Source organism: Mobula hypostoma, chromosome X1, assembly GCF_963921235.1.
Source record: "Mobula hypostoma chromosome X1, sMobHyp1.1, whole genome shotgun sequence".
NCBI classification, from domain to species: domain Eukaryota; kingdom Metazoa; phylum Chordata; class Chondrichthyes; order Myliobatiformes; family Myliobatidae; genus Mobula; species Mobula hypostoma.
The window spans coordinates 11,309,828-11,330,888 of record NC_086128.1 but is presented as its reverse complement, the minus strand read 5'-3'; the positions used below and the strand labels follow the sequence as shown (position 1 = coordinate 11,330,888).

Genomic DNA, 21,061 nt, shown 5'->3' with positions numbered 1-21,061 from the left:
AATGTAAATGTGGGGGGGGACATGGTGGATTGAAATTAGGACCAGTGTCGATGGATGTTTGGTCAGTGCAGACTTGTGGGCCAAAAGCACATGTTCTTGTGCGGTCGGACTCAATGACTCTGGTGGTCAGGTCAGTTGGGCAGAACATTTGGAAGTGAAATGCAATCCAGAGACATGGGAGGTGCTGTGAGCAGGGAGTTCACCAGGGTCAGGGAATGTACAGTGGAGATTAGAGGAATAGAGGGATTTAGCTCCGTCCGCCAAACAGACAGGATCTCCCAGTAGCCACCCACTTCAACTCTGCTTCTCACTCCCATTCAGATATGTCCATACATGACCTCCTCTACGACCATGATGAGGCTAAACTCAGGTTGGAGGAGCAACACCTCATATACCGTCTAGGTAGTCTCCAGCCCCTTGGTATGAACATTGAATTCTCCAACTTCCGGTAATTTCCTCCCCCTCCCTTCCCCTATCCCCATTTCACTCTGCCCCCTCCCCCAGCTGCCTACCACCTCCTTCATGGTTCCACCTCCTTCTACTACCCATTGTGCTTCCCCTATTCCTTCTTCACCTTTCCTGCCTGTCCCCTCCCTGCTTCCCTTCCCCCACCCCTTTATCTTTCCCCTTACTGGTTTTTCACCTACCAGCCTTCTCCTTCCCACCCTCCCCCCACTTTCTGTATAGGGCCTCTGCCCCTTCCCTCTTCAGTCCTGACGAAGGGTTCCAGCCTGAAACGTCCACCGATCTTCTCCGCGGATGCTGCCCGACCTGCTGAGTTCCTCCAGCGTGTTGTGAGAGGAACAGAGGGACCTTGGAATAGATGTCCACACATCCGGAACGGTCAATAACATGCTTAAAAAAGCAGATGGAACATTGGAGGGTACAGCACAGGAACAGGCCTTCAGCCCACGATATCTGTGCCAAACATGATGCCAATTTAAACTGATGCCTGCCATCAGGAAGAAGGTTTAGGAGCCTCAGAACTCACATCACCAGGTTCAGGACCAGTTACTACCCCTCAAACATCAGGCTCTTGAACGAGAGGGGATAACTTCACTTGCCCCATCAGTGAAATGTTCCCACAACCCATGGACTGACTTTCAAGGACTCTTCACCTCATGTTCTTGATTTATTGCTTATTTATTTATTATTATATATTTTTTCTTTTGTATTTGCAGTTTGTCATCTTTTGCACGCTGGTCATTTGTCCACCCTGTTGACCATTGACCATAAGATCATAAGCTATAGGAGCAGAATTAGGCCATTTAGCCCATTGATTGTGTGAGTCCTGAGGCTCCTGTACCACCTTCAAGATGGCAGCAGCGAGAAGAGAGCATGACCTGGGTGGTTGGGGTCCCTGATGATGGCTGCTACTTTCCTGCGACAACTTTCTGTATAGATGTGCTCAATGGTGAGGAAGCCTTTACCCATGTTGGACTGGGTTGTGTTCATGACTTCTTGCAGGATTTTCCATTCAAGGGCATTGGTGTCTCCATACCAGACAACTGATCACTCCATCATTCACCAGATGCCTCTGAAACTCAGTCACTTGTTTTTCAGGGAAACCCTTCGTGCGTTACAACACCATGCAGCTGTCCAGGATTTACCCAACAGGCTCCCGGGTTGATTCCTCCAACTACAACCCCCAGGAGATGTGGAATGCTGGATGCCAACTAGGTAAGTTGGTCCCACCTCTGCCCATACATTCACATACATTCAGGTCAAGTTATGACTTCATTCAAATTAAACCAAATTAAAACTTGAAAAATAAGCAACCTTGCAAATAACTGATATGAATTAAATGAAAATAATGGGTATTTGTATTAGTGAAGTGTTGAACTCAGTGGATGTGTAACTTCAAAAGAAAGTCTGCAAGACTTGAACTTGTGAGCAGTGTAAACAAGATCCTGCCAAAGGGTCTCGATCCAAAACGTCGACTGTACTATATTTCACAGATGCTGCCTGGCCTGCTGAGTTCCTCCAGCTTTTTGTGTGTTGCTCGGATTTCCAGCATCTGCAGATTTTCTCTTGTTTGTCAGTTGATTTGTTCTTGATGACACAGAGTTGAAAGGCGTGGTAAACTGTGGGGGTAGGTGTAGACAGGCTCATGAACTGCTGGGTAGTGCGAGATGGAACCAACATTGTGGAATACATGGTGTTACATTTTGGCAGGATGAGTGAGGGGAGGAATTTAAACTGGAAGACACGATCGTAAATGGGGCAGAAGGACAGAGAGATCCAAAACTCCTTGTACATAGATTGTTAGAAGCAGTGTGGCAGGTTAAGAAATTCATAATAAAAACATACAAGATCATAAGTTTTATAACGAGAGCAGAGTGTGGAAACAAGAAGATCATCATCAGCCTTTTTTAAAACAGTGGTTTAACCACAACTACATTATTGTGTCCAATCTGGGAACCAGTCTTAAACTTCTTCCAAATCCTCAGAGAGGATTTGGAAGAGGTTTATCAAAATAATTTCAGGGATGAGGGGAGCAGTCACAGTGGATTCTGGTAAATTGGAACCAGTACATTTTGGCCCAGTTAAGTGGCTGCTCCAATTAGCTGAAGTTTCATAGAAAGAGTTAAAAAGGTATAAAGCAGACAAACTACCATTTAACTTGGTAACAAATTATATATTTAAATGAAATGCTTGAAACCGCAGTGAGCAAAACAGCTCTGAATTGTCTCAATGCTTATTTTTTCACCAACTATCAGTGACAAAAATCACTGCTTTTTGAACACAAACACACGTAAGTGACACTATTTAAAAACTGATTGCTCTAAGCACACTGTGTGGTGTCTAATGGCTATGTAAGTGTACGCAATTGACGCTAGTTAAAAACTGTTTGGCAGCAGTCTCCTGTACCAATTAAGTGGCAGAGTGTCCCAAATAAACACACAGAACCCTAGCTATTTTCTCAATTAGTTTTGATCTTTAAGAGTTGTCCCAAATAAGTGGCTGTCCCAATTAACCAATGGACCAATTAACCAGAATCCATTGTATATGGGTGGAGTGGAAAAGCAAGGATTGTGCTCCCTGAAACAGGTGGAGAAGATGTTGAAGGTGCTTAAGTTCATAAAGGGAGCGAACAGAGCAAATAGAGAGATTTATCGCGAAAGAATGTGGAATATTTGATTTGAGGATAAGTCCTTCAGTAGTTTATCCGGTTGTAGCTCCATGGAAGCTTGTATGGCCTGACATAGACTGGCATTTGTTAGAGGTAAAAAGGAAAGAAAGATATAAAACAGATTTGGTAAATGCACTTAACTGTCATGTGATGGAAAAGTATAGTGATTATACTCACATTTATACGGATGGTGCGAAGGAACCTGAAACAGGAGTGACAGGGTTTGGGGTGGTTATACCAGCAAAAGAAATTGGAATCAGCAGAACATCTAATAAGTTAGGGGTGTTTACAGTGGAGATGCTGGCGGTGTTGGTTGCGTTGCAATGGGTGCAGAAAGCCAGACAAGTCAAAGCATTGATATGTTCAGATTCATCCTCAGTTCTAGCAAGTTTAAGGTCTTTTCACACAAACAGTCGGCAAGATGTACTTTATGAAGTCCTTCAGTTAGTTACAAGACTTGCAAATCAGGGAGGTCAGGTAAAATTTCTATGGGTTCCAGCACATGTAGGGGTGAAGGGGAATGAGAGGGTGGATGAGTTGGCAAAGAGGGCGTTAAAGAAAGTAAATGTGGAAATGCACATTAGTATCAGTAAAGCAGAGGTTAAGTGTGTAATCTGGGAAAAAGTCAACTGAATGTGGCAAGAAAGATGGGACAGGGAGGGGAAAGGGAGGCATTTATATCAAATACAAAAGAGTGTTGCAGGTACTAGGGTAGGTAATGGAAACAGAAGAGAGGAAATTGTGTGGACTAGGTTAAGGCTGGGGCATTGTGCATGAAACAAAACATTGAAAATGATAGGGAAACACCAGACAGGATTGTGTGAGGAATGTCAGGAAGAGGAGTCAGTAGAACATGTAGTTTTGTGTTGCAGGAAGTATGGGAGACAGAGAGAGATGATGAGATAAACAGGAATAGGGTACTAGGATGGTCAAAGATGGGAGGGTAAAGTGTAGGTTTGTGTGTGTGTGCGCGCGATTGGGTGAAGGGATTTCGAATATATGTCTAGTGCACATTCCGGAACAGAAGGTGGCAGTAATGCACCATTAAGCTGGATGCCGACCGCTGTAAAACAAGATACAGACAGACAAATAGACAGATATCTGTTGCAAATGGTGGAGAGTCGAGAACCAGGGACAGGAAATGAAGGGGATTGGCAAGAGAACCAGAAATGACCCGAGGAAAGACTTTCCTGTAGCTGGTCTCTGGGGTCAGGACTACACTGTCTCAGCATGGCAGGAGGTCTGTGACCAGAACGGATCTAGTACAGACTCAATAGATGAAGGGTCCCTTCCATGCTGCAACCATTTTGTAATTCTCTACAGACCACCTCCGGAACTTTCTACAAACATGGTTGCAGCTCAGTGCACAACACAATTCACTAAGGAAAGACAGCTTTAAAGTATCAATCATCATTCACAACTGATCAGAACATGTGTAAATCAGATTTGAGCTAGTTGGGATTAATTCCAAGCTCTGGCACCATAACTGAATGAATAAAATGACCCAGTGCTTTAAGGGGATAGGTGATTAGATGTAGAGGATCCCAAGATCCCAGTTCCATTCATCCGGCATTTATTCGCTCTGCCGACCATCACATACATAGAGCCAGAGTCTACCTCATGGAGAGAGTTCCACATAGACACGAGGGGTAACTGGTTTTCATCCTGCTCTTCCAGCAGCCTTTGTGTGAAGGAAAGTTCTCATGCTCCGACCAAAGGACCCTGCTGTGATTTTGTGCACCACTGCCCTCCCCCACTGATTTATTTTGCTCTGTCCATGTAAATTTTCCCTTTCAAATGGTTCAATTTTCAATATTTGCCCTTGGTGTTTCAGGGAACACAGGCCTGATTAACAATCCTTTATGAGATGTATATTTGCCCCATTTGGTTAATAGATATATTTTTTTATTTTCCTGCAGTGGCCCTGAACTTCCAGAAAGCCGGAGTGGAGATGGATCTGAACAAAGGGAAGTTTCGACAGAACGGTCGGTCGGGTTACATCCTGAAGCCCAGTTTCATGAGGAACAGATCTAATCCCTTTGATCCTGCAAAACCAAGACCTGGAGCAGGACTCAATAAGACGCAGCTGATCATTGATGTAAATTTAATTCAGATCTAGTTTCCCAAAGTCTGCCAAATTCAAATCCTGCAAAGCAAAATTCAGAGTGGTTCACTTCATAAATCTGGATGAGGGGGGACCTTGGTTCCAACAGCTCTCCATCATTGGAAGGTTTCCTTACCTCACCGCTAAGCCTATTGTAGATGTGTGTGGTTTGTTATATGTCTGTCTGTTTCCCTTGCAACAGCTGGCTTCCAGGGTGGCATTGGGTGAGGCAGAGATCACCTTCATCCATCAGTATCTCTGCCCTCACATCAGGAGTTCTTTATGAACAATGGATTTTGTGTGATTGGAAATACATCTGTAAAGTTCATTATCATAGACGAAATTCCTAAACGCAGCACAGTTATGGATGAGCTCAGTTGCTAGAACTGGGTTAGATTAACTCAGACCTCCCACTTCTGGAAAACTTCCCTTTCACCTTCATCACACAGAAACCAATAAAGATCAGTTGGTTTCTTAATCAAAATATTAAGAATTCATATAAAGATTAAGTGCTCTGTTCAGATTTATTTGTTTACTTATTGAGATACAGTGCAGAGTAGACCCTTCTGGCCCTTTGAGGCACGCTGCCCAGCAATCCACCTAATTAACCCTACCCTAATCACAGGACAGTTTACAATGACCAATTAATCTACTAACTGGTATGTTGTTGGACTGCGGGAGAAAACCAGAGCACCCAGATGAAATCTGTGCAGTCACAGGCAGAACATACAAACTCCTTGCAGGCAGCGTTGGGAATTGAACCCGGATCGCTGGTACTGTAAAGTGTTGTGCTATCCACTACACTACCAGGCATAACAGAAAATATTCCAAATCATGCTCTAAATGGATCTCCACCTTGCAGAATACCATTGTCATTCCGGATGTGCAGCCACCTGCCTTGTGAATTTAAAGGCTGATAATCCATTCTCTGATTAATCTGAAATCCCGATAGTTCAGCATCTGGTTCACTGGCCCCATTCCCTGCTCCATTCAAACTCACCATGGCCCCTTTTCCTGATCCCCTTCAACTCACTAGGGCCTCGTTCCCTGCCCCCTTTAAACTCACCAGGCCTATTGCGCCCCAATAGGAACTTGACTAATATCCTTGGGAGTGCTGTCAGGGAGAGGTAAAATTTATTTAACAATGGACTGGGAAGCTGATAACAAAATCAAGGGGAAAGCTAAGATGGAAGTTCAGGATAGGGATTCCGGAATTTATGAAGACAAACAGAAGGGAATGGCAGCTGTGTAGGATAGTGACAAGGTAATGATAACCGGAGTGCAGTGGGGAGGGGTGATATGCAGGCACCAGAAATTAAAGCAGAAGGTAGAGAGATGTTGTGGATGTGGTGGGAGGTGAGGACCTTGATACAGTAGCTATCACTAAAGAGGTAGTGCTGAGCAAACTTGTGGGCCTGAAGATAGACAAGTCCCCTGGTCCTGATGGAGTGCATCCCAGGGTACTGAAAGAAATGGCAGAAGTTATAGTAGAGGCTTTGGTGATGATTTATCAAAATTCTCTGGACTCTGGGCAGGTCCCGGAGGACTGGAAGATAGCAAATGTCACGCCACTGTTCAAAAAAGGATGTAAGGAAAAGGCAGGTAACTATAAGCCAGTTAGTTCAAAATCTGTAGTTGGGAAAATGCTTGAAGCTATCATTAAAGAAGAAATAGCGAGGCATTAGGAAAGAAATGGATCCATCAGGCAGACACAGCATGGATTCAGCAAAGGCAGGTCCTATTTGACAAACTTACTGGAGTTCTTTGAGGATATAACGAGCGCAGTGGATAGAGGGGAACAGATGGATGTTATTCACTTGGATTTCCAGAAGGCGTTCGATAAGGTGCCGCAGGAAAGACTTATCTATAAGAAAAGGATGCATAGAGTTGGTGGTGATGTATTAGCATGGATAGAGGACTGGTTAACTAATAGAAAGCAGGGAGTTGGGATACACGGGTGTTACTCTGGTTGGCAATCAGTGGTGAGCGGTGTACCGCAGGGGTCGGTGCTGGGCCTGTAACTGTTCACAATATACATTAACAATCTAGAAGAGGGGACCAAGTGTACTGTATCTAAGTTTGCTGATGACGCTAAATTGAGTGGAAAAGCAAATTGTGCAGAAGATACGGATTGTCTGCAGAGAAATATAGTTAGGTTAAGTGAATGAGCAAGGGTCTAGCAGATGGAGTACAATGTTGGTAAGTGCGAGGTCATCCACTTTGGAAGGAAAAATGAAAGAGCAGGTTATTATTTAAATGGTAAAAATTGCAGCACGCTGCTGTGCAGAGGGATACTTGGGAGTGCTTGTGCATGAATCACAGAAAGTTGGCTTGCAGGTACAACAGGTTATTAAGAAGGCAAACGGAATGTTAGCCTTCATTGCTAGACGGATTGAATTCAAGAGCAGGGAGGTCATGCTGCAACTATACAGGGTACTGGTGAGGCTGCACCTGGAGTACTGTGTGCAGTTCTGGTCTCCATACTTGAGGAAGGATATACTGGCTTTGGAGGCAGTGCAGAGGAGATTCACCAGGTTGATTCCAGAGATGAGGGGATTAGACTATGAGGGGAGATTGATTTGCCTGGGACTGTACTCACTGGAATTCAGAAGAATGAGAGGAGATCTTATAGAAACATATAAAATTATGAAAGGGATAGATAAGACAGAGACAGGAAAGTTGTTTCCACTGGTAGGGGAGACTAGAACTAAGGGACATAGACTCAAGATTCTGGAGAGTAGATTTAGGACTGAGATGAGGAGGAACTGCTTTTCCCAGAGAGTGGGCAATCTATTGAATTCTCTGCCCAATGAAGCAATGGAGGCTACTTCAGTAAATATATTTAAGACAAAGTTGGATAGATTTTTGCATAGTAGGGAAAAGGCAGATGGGTGGAGACGAATCCATGGTCAGATCAGCCATGATCTTATTGAATGGCTGGGCAGGCTCGACGGGCCAGGTGGCCTACTCCTGTTCCTATTTCTTATGTTCTTGTGTTCTTAAAGGCAAAGGGAAAAGGGTCCACACAATGTTCACTGACTCCAGACTAGGTCAGCAGATAATTCGATTGACATTGAAATTGTATGAGGGTTGATTGATAAGTTTATGGCCTAAGGTAGAAGGAGTCAATTTTAGAAAACCTAGCACATTTATTTTTCAACATAGTCCCCTCCTACATTTACATACTTAGTCCAGCGGTCGTGGAGCATACGGATCCCTTCTTTGTAGATTGATTGCAGGGGTGATTGAGGCCTAAGGTAGTAGGAGATGAGTTATTAACTTCAAACTTTCTGCATTATCACTCAGAGTTGAACTGCACGTGTATGTAACGACAGTGTCTTGGACCTCCAGGTGGTCCACAGCAGAGGTGATTGATAAGTTCATGGCCGAAGGTAGAAGGAGATGAGTTATACAACTCTCGTTACATGCACGTGCAGTTCAACTCTTTGAGTGATTGTGCAGATAGTTTGAAGTTAATAACTCATCTCCTTCTACCTTAGGCCATGAACTTATCAATCACCCAATGCTGTGGACCACTTCTGGAGGTCCAAGACGCTGACTTCTACAAAGAAGGGATCCATATGCTCCACGACCCCTGGACTAAGTGTGTAAATGTAGGAAAAATAAATGTGTTAGGTTTTCTAAAATTGACACCTTCTACCTTAGGCCACAAACTTATCAATCACCCCTCGTATAACAACTAGATTTAGTTTAGGATGTATGCATGTGAAGCTGCAGTGTGTAATAAATTTTGCTGGTGAACTGCAGGTCAGAGAGAGGAATATTACAGCATTCCTGCAGCATTTTGTGTGTTGCTCCAGATTTCCAGCATCTGCAGTCTCTCTTGCCTCTCCAGAGAGTAGTATATGATTTGACCACGATAACAGGAACTCAGCTCAAAAGGGGCAGGAACAACTAGTAAATGTTCCTGGATAAAAAGTGTTCAAGAAGGAAGTGTAGCAGTGTTGATTAAAAGAATTACGATGCTGGAGAGAGGATTACGACAGGGGTGAAAATGTCTGGTTAGAACTCTGATAGAGGGATCCTGACACTGTTGAATATGCTCTACGCCAGTGAGTGGGAGAAATGCAGGGACCCAAACATGGAGTTATATGAAGTTATAGAGCAGTGCAAAAAAGGTAGTGTTCTTATAATGATTACCACATCATAGGAAGGATGGGTGACCATTAGAGAGGGTGTGGAAAAGATTGAGGAGAATGGGGATGGAGAAGCCGAGGCTGAGGGGAGATTTTATAAAAGTGTATAAAATAGCTATAAGATCATAACAGATCTATAAGAACAGAATCACAGGATCTGAACAGAGTGGGAGGCTGTTCCCATTTGTAGAGGCTCAAGGACTAGAGGTCACAGGTGGGAAAAAACAGGCAAGAGGAGTAAGAGCGATGAAAATCCTTTCTCTGCACTGTGTGTTTGAAACCTGGAACACACTGCTGGCGGATGTGGTGGAGGCAGTTTCCATTGTGGATAAACCTATGGTGTGGAACAATTTACGAGAGAAGGCAGGAGGGACCAGTGAGCTGCTCTGGTAGGGAGCCAGTATGGCCTTCTCCCATATTGGAACTGTTCTCTGATTTTATGACCTCTTCAGGTTATTACAGCTCAGCAACTCCCTAAAGTGAATAAGGACAAAAAGAACTCCATCGTGGACCCTCTGGTGCGTGTGGAAGTGCATGGTGTGCCTGAAGATAACACCACAAAGAGGACAAGACATGTTGAAAATAATGGTAGGGGGATAATGTGTGTACACAACATCTGTCCAACGGGGAAAGTTACACTCTCGGTGCTGTGTCTGATGATCTCAATGGTAGGACAATTAGTAAATCCTGAAGATGGGACAGGAGTTGTGTGTCTCCAAGCAGTTCCTACGCATCTGCCATTCTTCACATTGCAAATAGGACAGTGGTAATCCATTGCACCATTCTCTTTGGGGAGTAGGAACTCACTAGCAGGCGTGCGGAATGTACTGGGAACACTCCAATGGACCAGTCACGGTACTCTTCTTGTTGTTGTGGCTGAAGTGTCTCCACCTGTTACATATGGGACACATGATCTTGCTGGTGGTTCAGCAGTATAATATCTGTCTATAGAACTGCAATAGTGCATAGTAGGGAACCCACTTGTGTCTCATAGCTCCAGAGAGCACAGGTTTGATCCCAACCACAGATGCTGTCTGCGTGAGTCTGCATCCCACTGTTTCATCCCTCCTCACAAGGGAAGGGTGGTTGTGGTGTTGATCAGATCAGTGTCACCAAGTGGCGAAAGAATCAAAGGGGTTGTTGGGCTTCAGGATTAGTGACGGGGGCAATGGCTTTGCTGAGGTTGGTGGAATTGCTGTGCCAACACTGGGCATGAGTTTGATGGGCCAAATGGCCTTGCATGTCTTAAGTAAGCAAATGTACAAATGAAGAACAAAAATGTGCCGATCAGCTGCCACACTTGTTCCTCCATTTTTTGAGATCATGCTCTTTGATGAAGAGAGTTCCAAAGATTCCTGATGCTCTTGATACAAACGAAAGCCACATCTTTCATGGGCGGAGCCTTAATGCTAAACAGTGGCTCTGGTTTTAGGTTCTCGCACAAGGAAATATCTGTCCACACCAAACCATCAGGATGTTATATGTTTTATTTAGTCCTCTCTCACACTTCTAAAGTTACTCCTAAAAGCTGGCACAGACGCGATGGGTCGATTGGCCTCCTGTGTTGATAGAGAATATGATGGGATTAGTGTGTAGGCTGTTCCTGAAGTTGCTGATGAGAAAGTCACCAGTCACTGACCATGTCCCTCCCCTTGGTCCTGGGTCGGCTGCTCATTGCCGACATGTGGCAGAGAGCAGTCTGTTTCTCACCAGACCCTTGCTTCCTGGTGTCAGACAGTAAACAGTCTCTACATCCTTTGTGGCATTGCAGGTTTTAACCCGGTGTGGAATGAAGCGCTCCGGTTTACAATCAACGTTCCCGAGTTGGCATTGATCCGATTCCTGGTTGAGGATTACGACTCGTCGTCGAGCAATGACTTCATTGGGCAGTTCACGCTCCCATTCACCAGCATGAAAGAAGGTAAGCAGTGGTCCACTGTTCCTGCAGACACTGACACGCCCACTCTCCCCACCCTTGAACCCCAATCCCCACCCTAGCCCTCGACCACTCCCCCACCCTTGACCTCAAATCGCCACCCTCAGTCACTCTGCACCCTTGCTCTCCCACTCCCCATCCTCAACTACTGCCCATCCTTGCTCCTACCAGCTCCCCACCCTCCTCCCAATCCCCACCCACTCCAACTCTCTACCCACAGAATCCCGCGCTGACTGGCCCTCCCCTGATCCCAGGAACCCAACTATTCTCTTCCCACTCTGCCCAGAGCCCCACCCAGTGATGAAACTTTTCCCAAAGGATGCCAAAGCTGGATACTAACCCTGACTCTCCCACACCCAGCACAACGTCACTCCCTCTGTCCCTGTCCCTCTCCCCCACAGAACCTCCACCCTGATCTGATTCCTCCTCACACTCAACAGGGAGACAGCTTTGGGTGGCACAGAGATGCAACAAACAGAGCCACTGCCAGCACCAGAGACCCAGTTTCAAACCTGACCTCAGGTGCTGTCTGTGTAAAGTTTGCACATAGTTCCTCTAACTGTGTGGGTCTCCCTCAGGTGCTCCGGTTCCTTCCCAAACACATGTAGGTTGGGAAGTTAGTTTAGGAGTGTAGATTGTTCTTGGTGGGAAGATGAGTGATTGAATGGACTGGTTGGGCACAGGAGTACATTCAGCCAGAGACTCATTCCACCGAGATGCAACACAGAGCGTCATAGGAAGTCATTCCTGCCTGTGGCCGTCAAACTTTACAACTCCTCCCTTGGAGTGTCAGACACCCTGAGCTAATAGGCTGGTCCTGGACTTATTTCATAATTTACTGGCATAATTTACATATTACTATTTAACTATTTATGGTTCTATTACTATTTATTATTTATGGAGCAACTGTAACGAAAACCAATTTCCCCCGGGATTAATAAAGTATGACTATGACTGTGAATCGGTGGGTAGTTGATGGTAATGTGGGAAGAATAAATAATAGAATGATGTATGATAGTGTAAATGGGCAGCTGGTGGGGAGCATGGATTTGGTGGGCAAAAGGGCCTGTTTCTATGTTGTTTCTCTTTGTGACTGTAACACTCTCCCTCCCCTGCCCAATAGCTATGACCACCAGCCATAGTAACCCCTTTGGTATCATGCAGAGTCTTTAGGCCATCCCAGGTCCTGGACTTCAGATACTGATCACAATGGCATGATGAGCCCACTCCTTCGACAATCCCACATAGACTTCCATGTTCCATAAGATTCTTGGGTCACAGACATTGATTGCCCTCTCACTGCTTCAAAAATCCAGTCCAGTTCATCAGGTTTGAGCACATTTGCTACAAATCCATGGTCTCTAATGGCACGATGAGCCCACTCCATCGACAATCCCACATAGACTTCCATGTTCCATAAGATTCCTGGGTCACAGACACTGATTGCCCTCTCATTGCTTTTGAACTGGAACAGTTCAGTCACTCTGTTGTTGAAAAGCAAAATGCGTATGTGTGGCAATTACGTCAGAGGTCTGGGTAATGTAGTGGAAGTGGCTGAAGCAGTCTCCATCTTGTGTCCATCCTCACAGCAGACTCTGCAGATGGTTTCATCCTTCACTGCGCTTGCTTCAGGTTTATAGTGGCAGCACCGTGTTCTTCCTAGCTTGTAATTCTGATGCAAAATAAATTTATCCACAACTTTGTTATTTCCATTTACAATAATATCGCCACTCATTTCTTACAATTATAAGCTTCTTTTTGTGTTGATGCTCATGTGTGTTCCTATCCAAACTGCTTTCTCCTGGCTCTCTCGGGATGTTTATGTGCCTGTCCCATGCCAGGGGTGATCACGGTTTCACTTCCCCTTTACTTCGTCACCCATCCGGGCACTTCTGTCTGTTGCAGGTGTAAAGTGATTCTGAATCATATAACTTTTTCTCTGCATATTCCCCTTGTGAGTTCCATCATGTAACACCACAGTACCTGGTTACATCACAATACCTGAATGTACCCAGGTACTGTAGAATACCCAGGTACTGTAATATCCTCGGGTATTGCAGTATACACCTGGAATTTCTAGTCATTCTTATGAAACCAGTCCTGGAGTTTTCTTTTTTTTTTGTAACTTATTTTTTATTGAATTTCATCATCAAACAAACATTTCCATAAGATGTATTTCAGATACTGTACATATATATCATATAATCATATTTGTCACAAATCTCCACATAATATTTATCTGAGGTATATTTATAGAAAGGAGAGGAAAGAAAGAACAATCGAAAGAAGAAAACTATGTACAGAGTAGGGAGTGATTTTTTTTTACAACATATTCATTGACTTGTGAGAATAAAGTCAGGCCTATGAGGTGTTATGTAGTTAAACCATTTTTCCCAGTATGAATAAAATTGTTCCAACTTATGATTAACAGATGCTGTTATCTTCTCCATTTTGTAAATGTCCATTGTAATTTCCATCCATACATTTAAAGTTGGGCTCTCCTGTGATAACCATTTCCTGATAAGGGTGTTTTTACCAGCCACCAGCAGTACATTCATTAAATATTTATCTCTTTTCAACCATTCTTGAGGTATATACCCAAAATATATGGTCTTACTCTCTAAGGATATTTCACATTTAAAGATGTCTTGTAGGGCATTGTGTATCCCACTCCAATAGTCTTTGATAACGGGGCATTCCCAGAAAATATGATAATGGTTTGCATTTTGACTTCCACAATTTCTCCAGCAAGATCAAGAGTCCCTTCACGTTTGCAAATTAGGATAGACCTGCCTGTGAGGAGGGCTACTCTCCCAGTGCCCACAGGACAGCAGAAGCCCAGCTCTGTATCTTCTCATAGAACAGTCCCTTCTGTAAGAACTGCACTCAGTACTCCAAATGTGGACAACATTTTATACAGCTGCAGTATAATTTCTTTTACATTCAAAACCCCAACCAATGAAGCTTTACCATGCTATCCACTTACGCCGCTACTTCCATGGAGCTACGAACTTGCACCACAAGATCCGTCTGGTGATCATTGCTACCAGGAATCCTACCATTTTCTGTATACTTTCCTCTTACACTTGAGACCCCAGATGTAACACATCACAGTTGCCTGGTTTACATAGAAACATAGAAACATAGAAAATAGGTGCAGGAGTAGGCCATTCGGCCCTTCGAGCCTGCACCGCCATTTATTATGATCATGGCTGATCATCCAACTCAGAACCCAGCCTTCCCTCCATACCCCCTGACCCCTGTAGCCACAAGGATTTAAACTCCATCTGCCATTTCTCCGCCTATATCTCCAACTAAGCTATATCCCACCATATGCGTTGACAACCTTCTTCACTATCCACCAGCTTTTATATCATTTGCAAACTTATTCATCTTCATTTTTTCCCAAATTATTTCTGTATATTACTAACAACAGAGGTCACAGTGCCAATTACTCCTGATGGTGTTTCTGTTTTCTTCTACAGGTTACCGCCACATCCACCTGCTGACCAAGGACTCCAGGCCCCTCTCACCCGCCACTCTCTTTGTTCGGGTCAGGATTAAGCATGTGTAATGTGGAGCAGGCTGACAGTGAGAAGGCACAAGTGGAGGTGTTGATGCACCCCCGTTCCCCTGCTCCGTGCTGGTGACAGCAGGTTGGGGTGCAGGGTAGGGTGCAGGGAGCCGATGATGTTGGCTAACTTTGCACATTTAACAATGCCACACCATGACACAGATAACACTGTAGCACAAAGCTCTGCTGCTTTCACCAGGAGCTCAGTCAGCTTCCTCTGCATAGTTGACAGCCCCAGTCTGATCACAGACAGCCGTGGGAGGCAGATATCTCTCATCTTCAATGAAGATCCTGCCTAAAAGTGAACTAAATCTAAAACCTGCTCATTAATCCAGGAAAATGCACAAACGAGAGAAGTGAAACTTCTTCCCCAGGCTGGGGTCTGGGCTCTTCAACTCCTGCTGTGTTGTGGGCTCATACAAAGGTCCCACCCCAGCTGTATAACACTGCTAGTTATAGCAAGTATGGGGGTGCTTCCTCCAGATGTACTTATATATTAAATAAGCTACATGTTTTACAAAGTGTTTTGTTTGGTGTTCTGTAAAACCACAGAGGTCATGATACCTCCGATTCTGCCCACCAAGTATGCATGATTAACATCTAATTTTGAGGAACACAACTCCCTGGAAACTATTTTGAAAGACCACATTCATTCTCTTCCTACCACATAGAAGGATCCATTTGGCCTGTCAACTCCAAGCTGTTACCAACACATAAATCCTGTCAATCCCATTCCCCATCAGCTTGTTTCCCTACTCCCGGTGACTTCTCTCCCACATGTCCAACTACTCCCCCTCTGATTCTACATACCTATGCTACATACCCACCAACTTTCACATTTTTGGAAATGTGGGAGGAAATCGGAGCACCCAAGGGAAACCCAAATAGTCACATAGAAAACATGGAAACTCTGCAACTGACACCTGAGGTCAGGATTGACCCAGGGGTACCTGGAGATGCCGGGCAACAGCACTACTACTGAACCACTGCACACAAAGCTTCCCTTTTGAGAGTCATTCAATGCACATCGGCATACTGACAGACACAGTGGGATCGGGATAACTGCATCCATCCCCCTTCACCCTGTCATCCATCACCCAGACCTTGCACCTGTCACCCAGACCCCTGTTACCTGCTCTTTTTGGGTGAGCTGCACTGAACAGTGTGCTCCAACTGTGATTATACATTTCCTGCATTAGTACTGTGTGATTCAGCCAGGAACAGAGCCTATGCCAAAGCAGCCCCTTTACCTGGTCTCAGGGAGCTTGATTATGAGCTTCCTACCCCGACACTGTTCAGTACCCTACCACTGATCAATCACCATCACCTTGTTCATCTCCCGCACCCATTTGTTGCTCTGCCACTTGTGTAAGACCATAAGACATAGGAACAGAATTAGGCCATTCAGCCCATTGAGTCTGCTCCACCATACCACAATGGCTGGTTTATTCTCCCTCTCAACCCCATTCTCTTGCCTTCTCCTTGTAACTTTTGGCACTCTTACTAATCAAGAACCTATCAAACTCCATTTTTAACATATCCACCTACCCTACCGTCAACAGCTTCCTTTTCACTCCTCACTATCAACCACACAGCCAATGTCGGCGTCATTTCAAAACAACCTAAGCATCTTTCTTTCTTTATTAACCTTTTTATTGATTTTTAAAAAAGCATAAATACACTCAAGAGGAGAATTAGTTCAAATATATATATCAGTAACAATATAAACCAAGGTTAAGACAAACGTTGTCAAAATCATAGATATTGTCAAACTAGTATAAAATATATAATAATTTGAAAAAATGAAAATAACAATTCTCTTCTTACCAGTTTATGAAGAGAAAGGAAAAAACATTGGGTTTTAAATGAAAAGAAAGAAAAAAAACAACCCCACTACACTATAATAAAACAAAAAAAAAGGGACTGGGCAGTCCATTTTGAGGATACGACCAAAAAAAGAAAGAAAGACTTTCTGATCAAATTTAAAACTTCAAAAAAAAAAGATTGAAAGAGTAATAAATCAAATCAAATGAAAATATTGGATAAAAGGTCGCCAGATTTGCTCAAATTTAAAGGATGTATCAAATGTCCGACTTCTTATTTTCTCTAAACTTAAACAAGACATAATGGAGGAAAGCCAATAAAAGACCGTAGGCAGATTAGAATCCTTCCACTTCAATAAAGTGGCTCTCCTAGTCAGTAAGGTCGAAAAGGCTATCATACGTTGAGCAGAAACAGGAATATTTTCTGCTTCTGATGGGATAGTCCCAAAAATTCCTGTAAGCAAGTGAGGTTGTATATGTAGATCCAAAACTCTTGATAGTGTTTTAAAAACATCTCTCCAAAAGTTACCTAGCTTTATACAAGACCAATACATATGAATTAAAGTAGCCAACTCAGTATTACACCTGTCACAAATAGGATAAATATTGGGGAAAATACGCGCCAGTTTATCCTTTGACATATGGGCCCGATGCACTACTTTGAACTGTATCAAGGAATGATGGGCACAAATAGATGAGTTGTTAACCAAATGAAAAATTTTACTCCATTGATTATCTGAAAATGACTCTTGAAATTCCACTTCCCAAGTATGTTTAATTTTATCATTAGATATCATTCATAAACTCAATAACCGTTTATAGATTATAGCTATCAACCCTTTTTGAAATGATTTAAACTGAAAGCGAACATCTATCATATTAGGTGGATAAGCAGAAGGGTAATTTGGTAACAAACCACGTAAAAAATTCCTAATTTGTAAATATCTAAAAAAGTGTACATTAGATAAATCATATTTATCCATTAACTGAGAAAAAGACATTAAACAGTCCCCTAAAAATAAACCTGAAAAAGTTATTCATCCTTAGCATCTTTAATCCGAAATCACTGACAGTGACCAAAAGTCAGTCCTGCCCTCGGTGCAAGGAAACCACCCTTCTCCCTTCCACTCCAACAAAATTGGGCTTCCAACCCCATTTTCAGCCACAGAAGACAAGGGAATCAAGAAACAAAGTAGAGACACAAGAAGGACCTCAGATGCTGGAAATATGAAGCAATGTGCAAAAAGGAATAACGCTTCTGCTGAGTTCCTCCAACATTCAGTCGGTTGTTCAAGAAACAAAGTACTTGGGGCACAGGCAGCCAAGTCTCAGGGAGCTTGGCTGATGTAGCAGCCACAAGATAGGTTATCATACTGTAGGTTATTGATTGCACATTACCCAGCACAATGAACTCTGTGGAATCTATTGCACTCATCAGAAAGAGCAGGCAAGGCTACAGCTTAAATGTGGAGTTCCTGGCCTGCATCATTTCCTCAGTGCCACTTTCACACAGAAATCCCTTTGCACTGCCACACTCACTCAGCAATACACTTCAAATGGAGTCGTGCTCCTTGGGCACCAGATCACTCGAACGAGTTCCCGTAACTTGTGCAACATTCCCTTGAGGTCGCTGCTCTCCTCCATCACTCTTCCTGCAGTCGTGCAGCAGTAGCCAAGGGCTGTCCTCCAACACTGACACAACCAGGGCCGAGTTACTGGATTGGCTGAGGAGACAGATGCAGGAAAGCACGTTGTGGAAAAGAAGGTTTTGTGTTGGCAAAGATCTGGAAAATCGAATATAAACCGTGAACTTGTCTATTTTGGCCACTTCTACATTTCAGTGCAGTTCTCAGTCAGCACTGTTCCTCTCACCAACCCTCCCTGGGTGCAGCACTCCCTCTGCTGGGCTCTCCTTCAGTGCCGCTCCAGCAACAGGGCCACACACACTCAGGACCGCTCCTCTAGTGGTTCAGCGCACTGCTGAAAGAAACATCAACAATGACACATCACAATACATCTCTCCCTTAACACCGCGTGTCTGTATCACAGAAAGCTGGCCACATGAAATTATGGTCGCATACAGGAAAAAAGGAACTACAGCGATTTTGAATCTTTACCTCTTCATGTAAAAGTCATCCCAAGAATATCAGTGGGTCTTGTGCTAGATGAAGAGAGAGGGGAATTCAAAACAACCACAATCATTGGAGGAAAATGATTAGAACTCATGGTGCTAAGGCTGCCAAGTGCCTTGGCAACACACACAAAATGCTGGAGGAACAACGGAGGCCAGGCACCATCCATGGAAATGAATAAACAGTTGATGTTTCAGGCCAAGGCCCTTCTTCAGGACTGGAAAGGAAGGGGGAAGATGTCAGAATAAAAAGATGGGGTGGGGAGAGGGAAGGAGGATATCTAGAAGGTAACAGGTGAAGCCAGATGGGTAGGAAAGGTAAAGGGCTGGAGAGGAAGAAATCCGATAGGAGAGGAGGGTGGACCATGGGAGAAAGGGAAGGAGAAGGGGATCCAGGGGGAGGTGATAGGCAGATGAGGAGAAAAGATAAGAGGCCAGAGTGGGGAATTGAAGAAGAGGGAAGGGGGAGGTGGAAAAAATGACCGGAAGTTGGATAAATCGATGTTCATGCCATCAGGTTGGAGGCTACCTAGACAGAATGGTGTTGCTCCTCCACCCTGAGAGTGGCCTCATCATGGCGGGAGAGAAGGCCATGGACCGATGTGTCTATTCTAATGGGGATTGGAATTAAAATAGTTGGCCACTGGGAAATCCCATTTTTTGCAGATGGACCAGAGGTGCTCAAAAAAGCGGTCCCCCAAACTAAATCAGGTCTCATCAATGTAGAGAAGGCTGCATTGGAACACCAGTTACAATAGGACGACACATGCAGATGCACTGGTGAAGTGTTGCCTCACCTGGAAGGACTGTTTGAGGCCCTGAATGAAGGTGAGGGAGGAGGTGAATGGGCAGGTATGGTACATCTGCTTGTGGGGATACGTGCCAGGAGGGAGTTTAGTGGGAAGGGAACGAAACGAATGGACAAGGGAATCATGGAGGGAGCAATCTCTGGAAAGTGGAATGTGTGTGTGGGGGTGGGGAGGGGTAAGGTAAAGACGTGTTTGGTGGTAGGGTCCTGAGAAGATGGTGGAAGTTGCAGAGAATATGTGGATGCGAATGCTAATCGGGTGGTAGGTAAGGACAAGAGGAACTCTATGCAACATCGTGTGTGTTGCTTGGATTTCCAGCATCTGCAGATTTTGTCTTGTTTGTGAAGAGGAACTCTAGCCCTGTTAAGGTAGGGAAGATGGGGTGAATGTTGATGTCTGGGAAATGGAGGAGATTCAGGTAAGAGCAGCATCAATGGTGGAGGAAGGGAAACCTCATTCTTTGAAGAAGGAGGGCATCTCTGATGTCCTGGAAAGGAAAAGCAAGCCGTGGGAACTGAGAAAACAGAATAGCATTTTTTTCCGGAGACAGGGTGGGAAGAGGTATAGTCAAGATAACTGTGGTAATCGGTAGGTTTCTAAAAGATGTTGGTTGACTGTTTGTCTCCAGAGATGGAGACAGAGAGCTCAGTAAAGGGGAGGGAGTTGTCAGAAATGGACCAAGTGAATTGAAGCGTAGGATGGAAGTTCGAGGCAAAGTTGATGAAATTGGTGAGCTCAGCATGGGTGCATGAAGCAGCACTAATGCAGTTGTCAATGTAGTGGAGGAAGAGTTGGGAAGCATTACCAGGGAAGACTTGGAACATGGACAACATAGCCAACGAAAAGACTGGCATAGCTGGAGCCCACGTGGGTGCACCTTGAGTTTGGAGAAAGTGGGAGTAGCCGAAAAAAAAATAGTTCATCATGTGAATTGGTTCTGACAGGCGGAGGTGGGGTCGTTGAGAAAGAAGCGGAGAGCGTTAAGGCCTGTGCTCACCTGCATTTTGAGGTCTGGAGAGAAGAGGTTGGAGGGGTGGTGGATACATTTTTTGTGATCTTACAAAAACTGTTGGATTCTGGAAAGGTCCCTGTGGGTTGGACAGCGGTAAACATAACACGAACAGAAAACATCGGGAATAAATAGAGACACCAGAGACTGCAGAAGCTGAAGTCTGGAGTAACATATAATTTGCTGTGAGAACTCAGTGGGTTCACAGCATCTGTGTGTGTGTGAAGGGCGGGGGTGAGGAATTATCAACATTTTGGGTCAAGACCCTGCATCAGGACATAGAGTGGAGAGAGGAGGTAGCAAGTATAAAGAGCAAAGGGGGAGGGTGAGACAGGCACTAGAGGTGGACTGAGAAAGGTGAATCAGATAATGGAGTGGTGGAGTT

The 21,061-nt window shown here is 44.3% G+C and overlaps 1 protein-coding gene across 2 annotated transcripts in view; it reads left to right on the top strand.

The window, feature by feature from the left end:
• The window catches only part of LOC134340261 (1-phosphatidylinositol 4,5-bisphosphate phosphodiesterase delta-3-like), a 110,684-nt gene extending 95,259 nt beyond the window's left edge, over positions 1-15,425 (top strand). For both annotated transcript variants that reach the window (XM_063037282.1, XM_063037283.1), the window contains exons 11-15: positions 1,564-1,680; positions 5,053-5,231; positions 9,847-9,982; positions 11,166-11,315; positions 14,816-15,425. In XM_063037282.1, coding sequence (XP_062893352.1) covers positions 1,564-1,680; positions 5,053-5,231; positions 9,847-9,982; positions 11,166-11,315; positions 14,816-14,904 — 671 coding nt within the window. In that variant the 3' untranslated portion in view covers positions 14,905-15,425. The remainder of the gene's footprint in view (positions 1-1,563; positions 1,681-5,052; positions 5,232-9,846; positions 9,983-11,165; positions 11,316-14,815) is intronic.
• Positions 15,426-21,061: the final 5,636 nt, after the last annotated feature.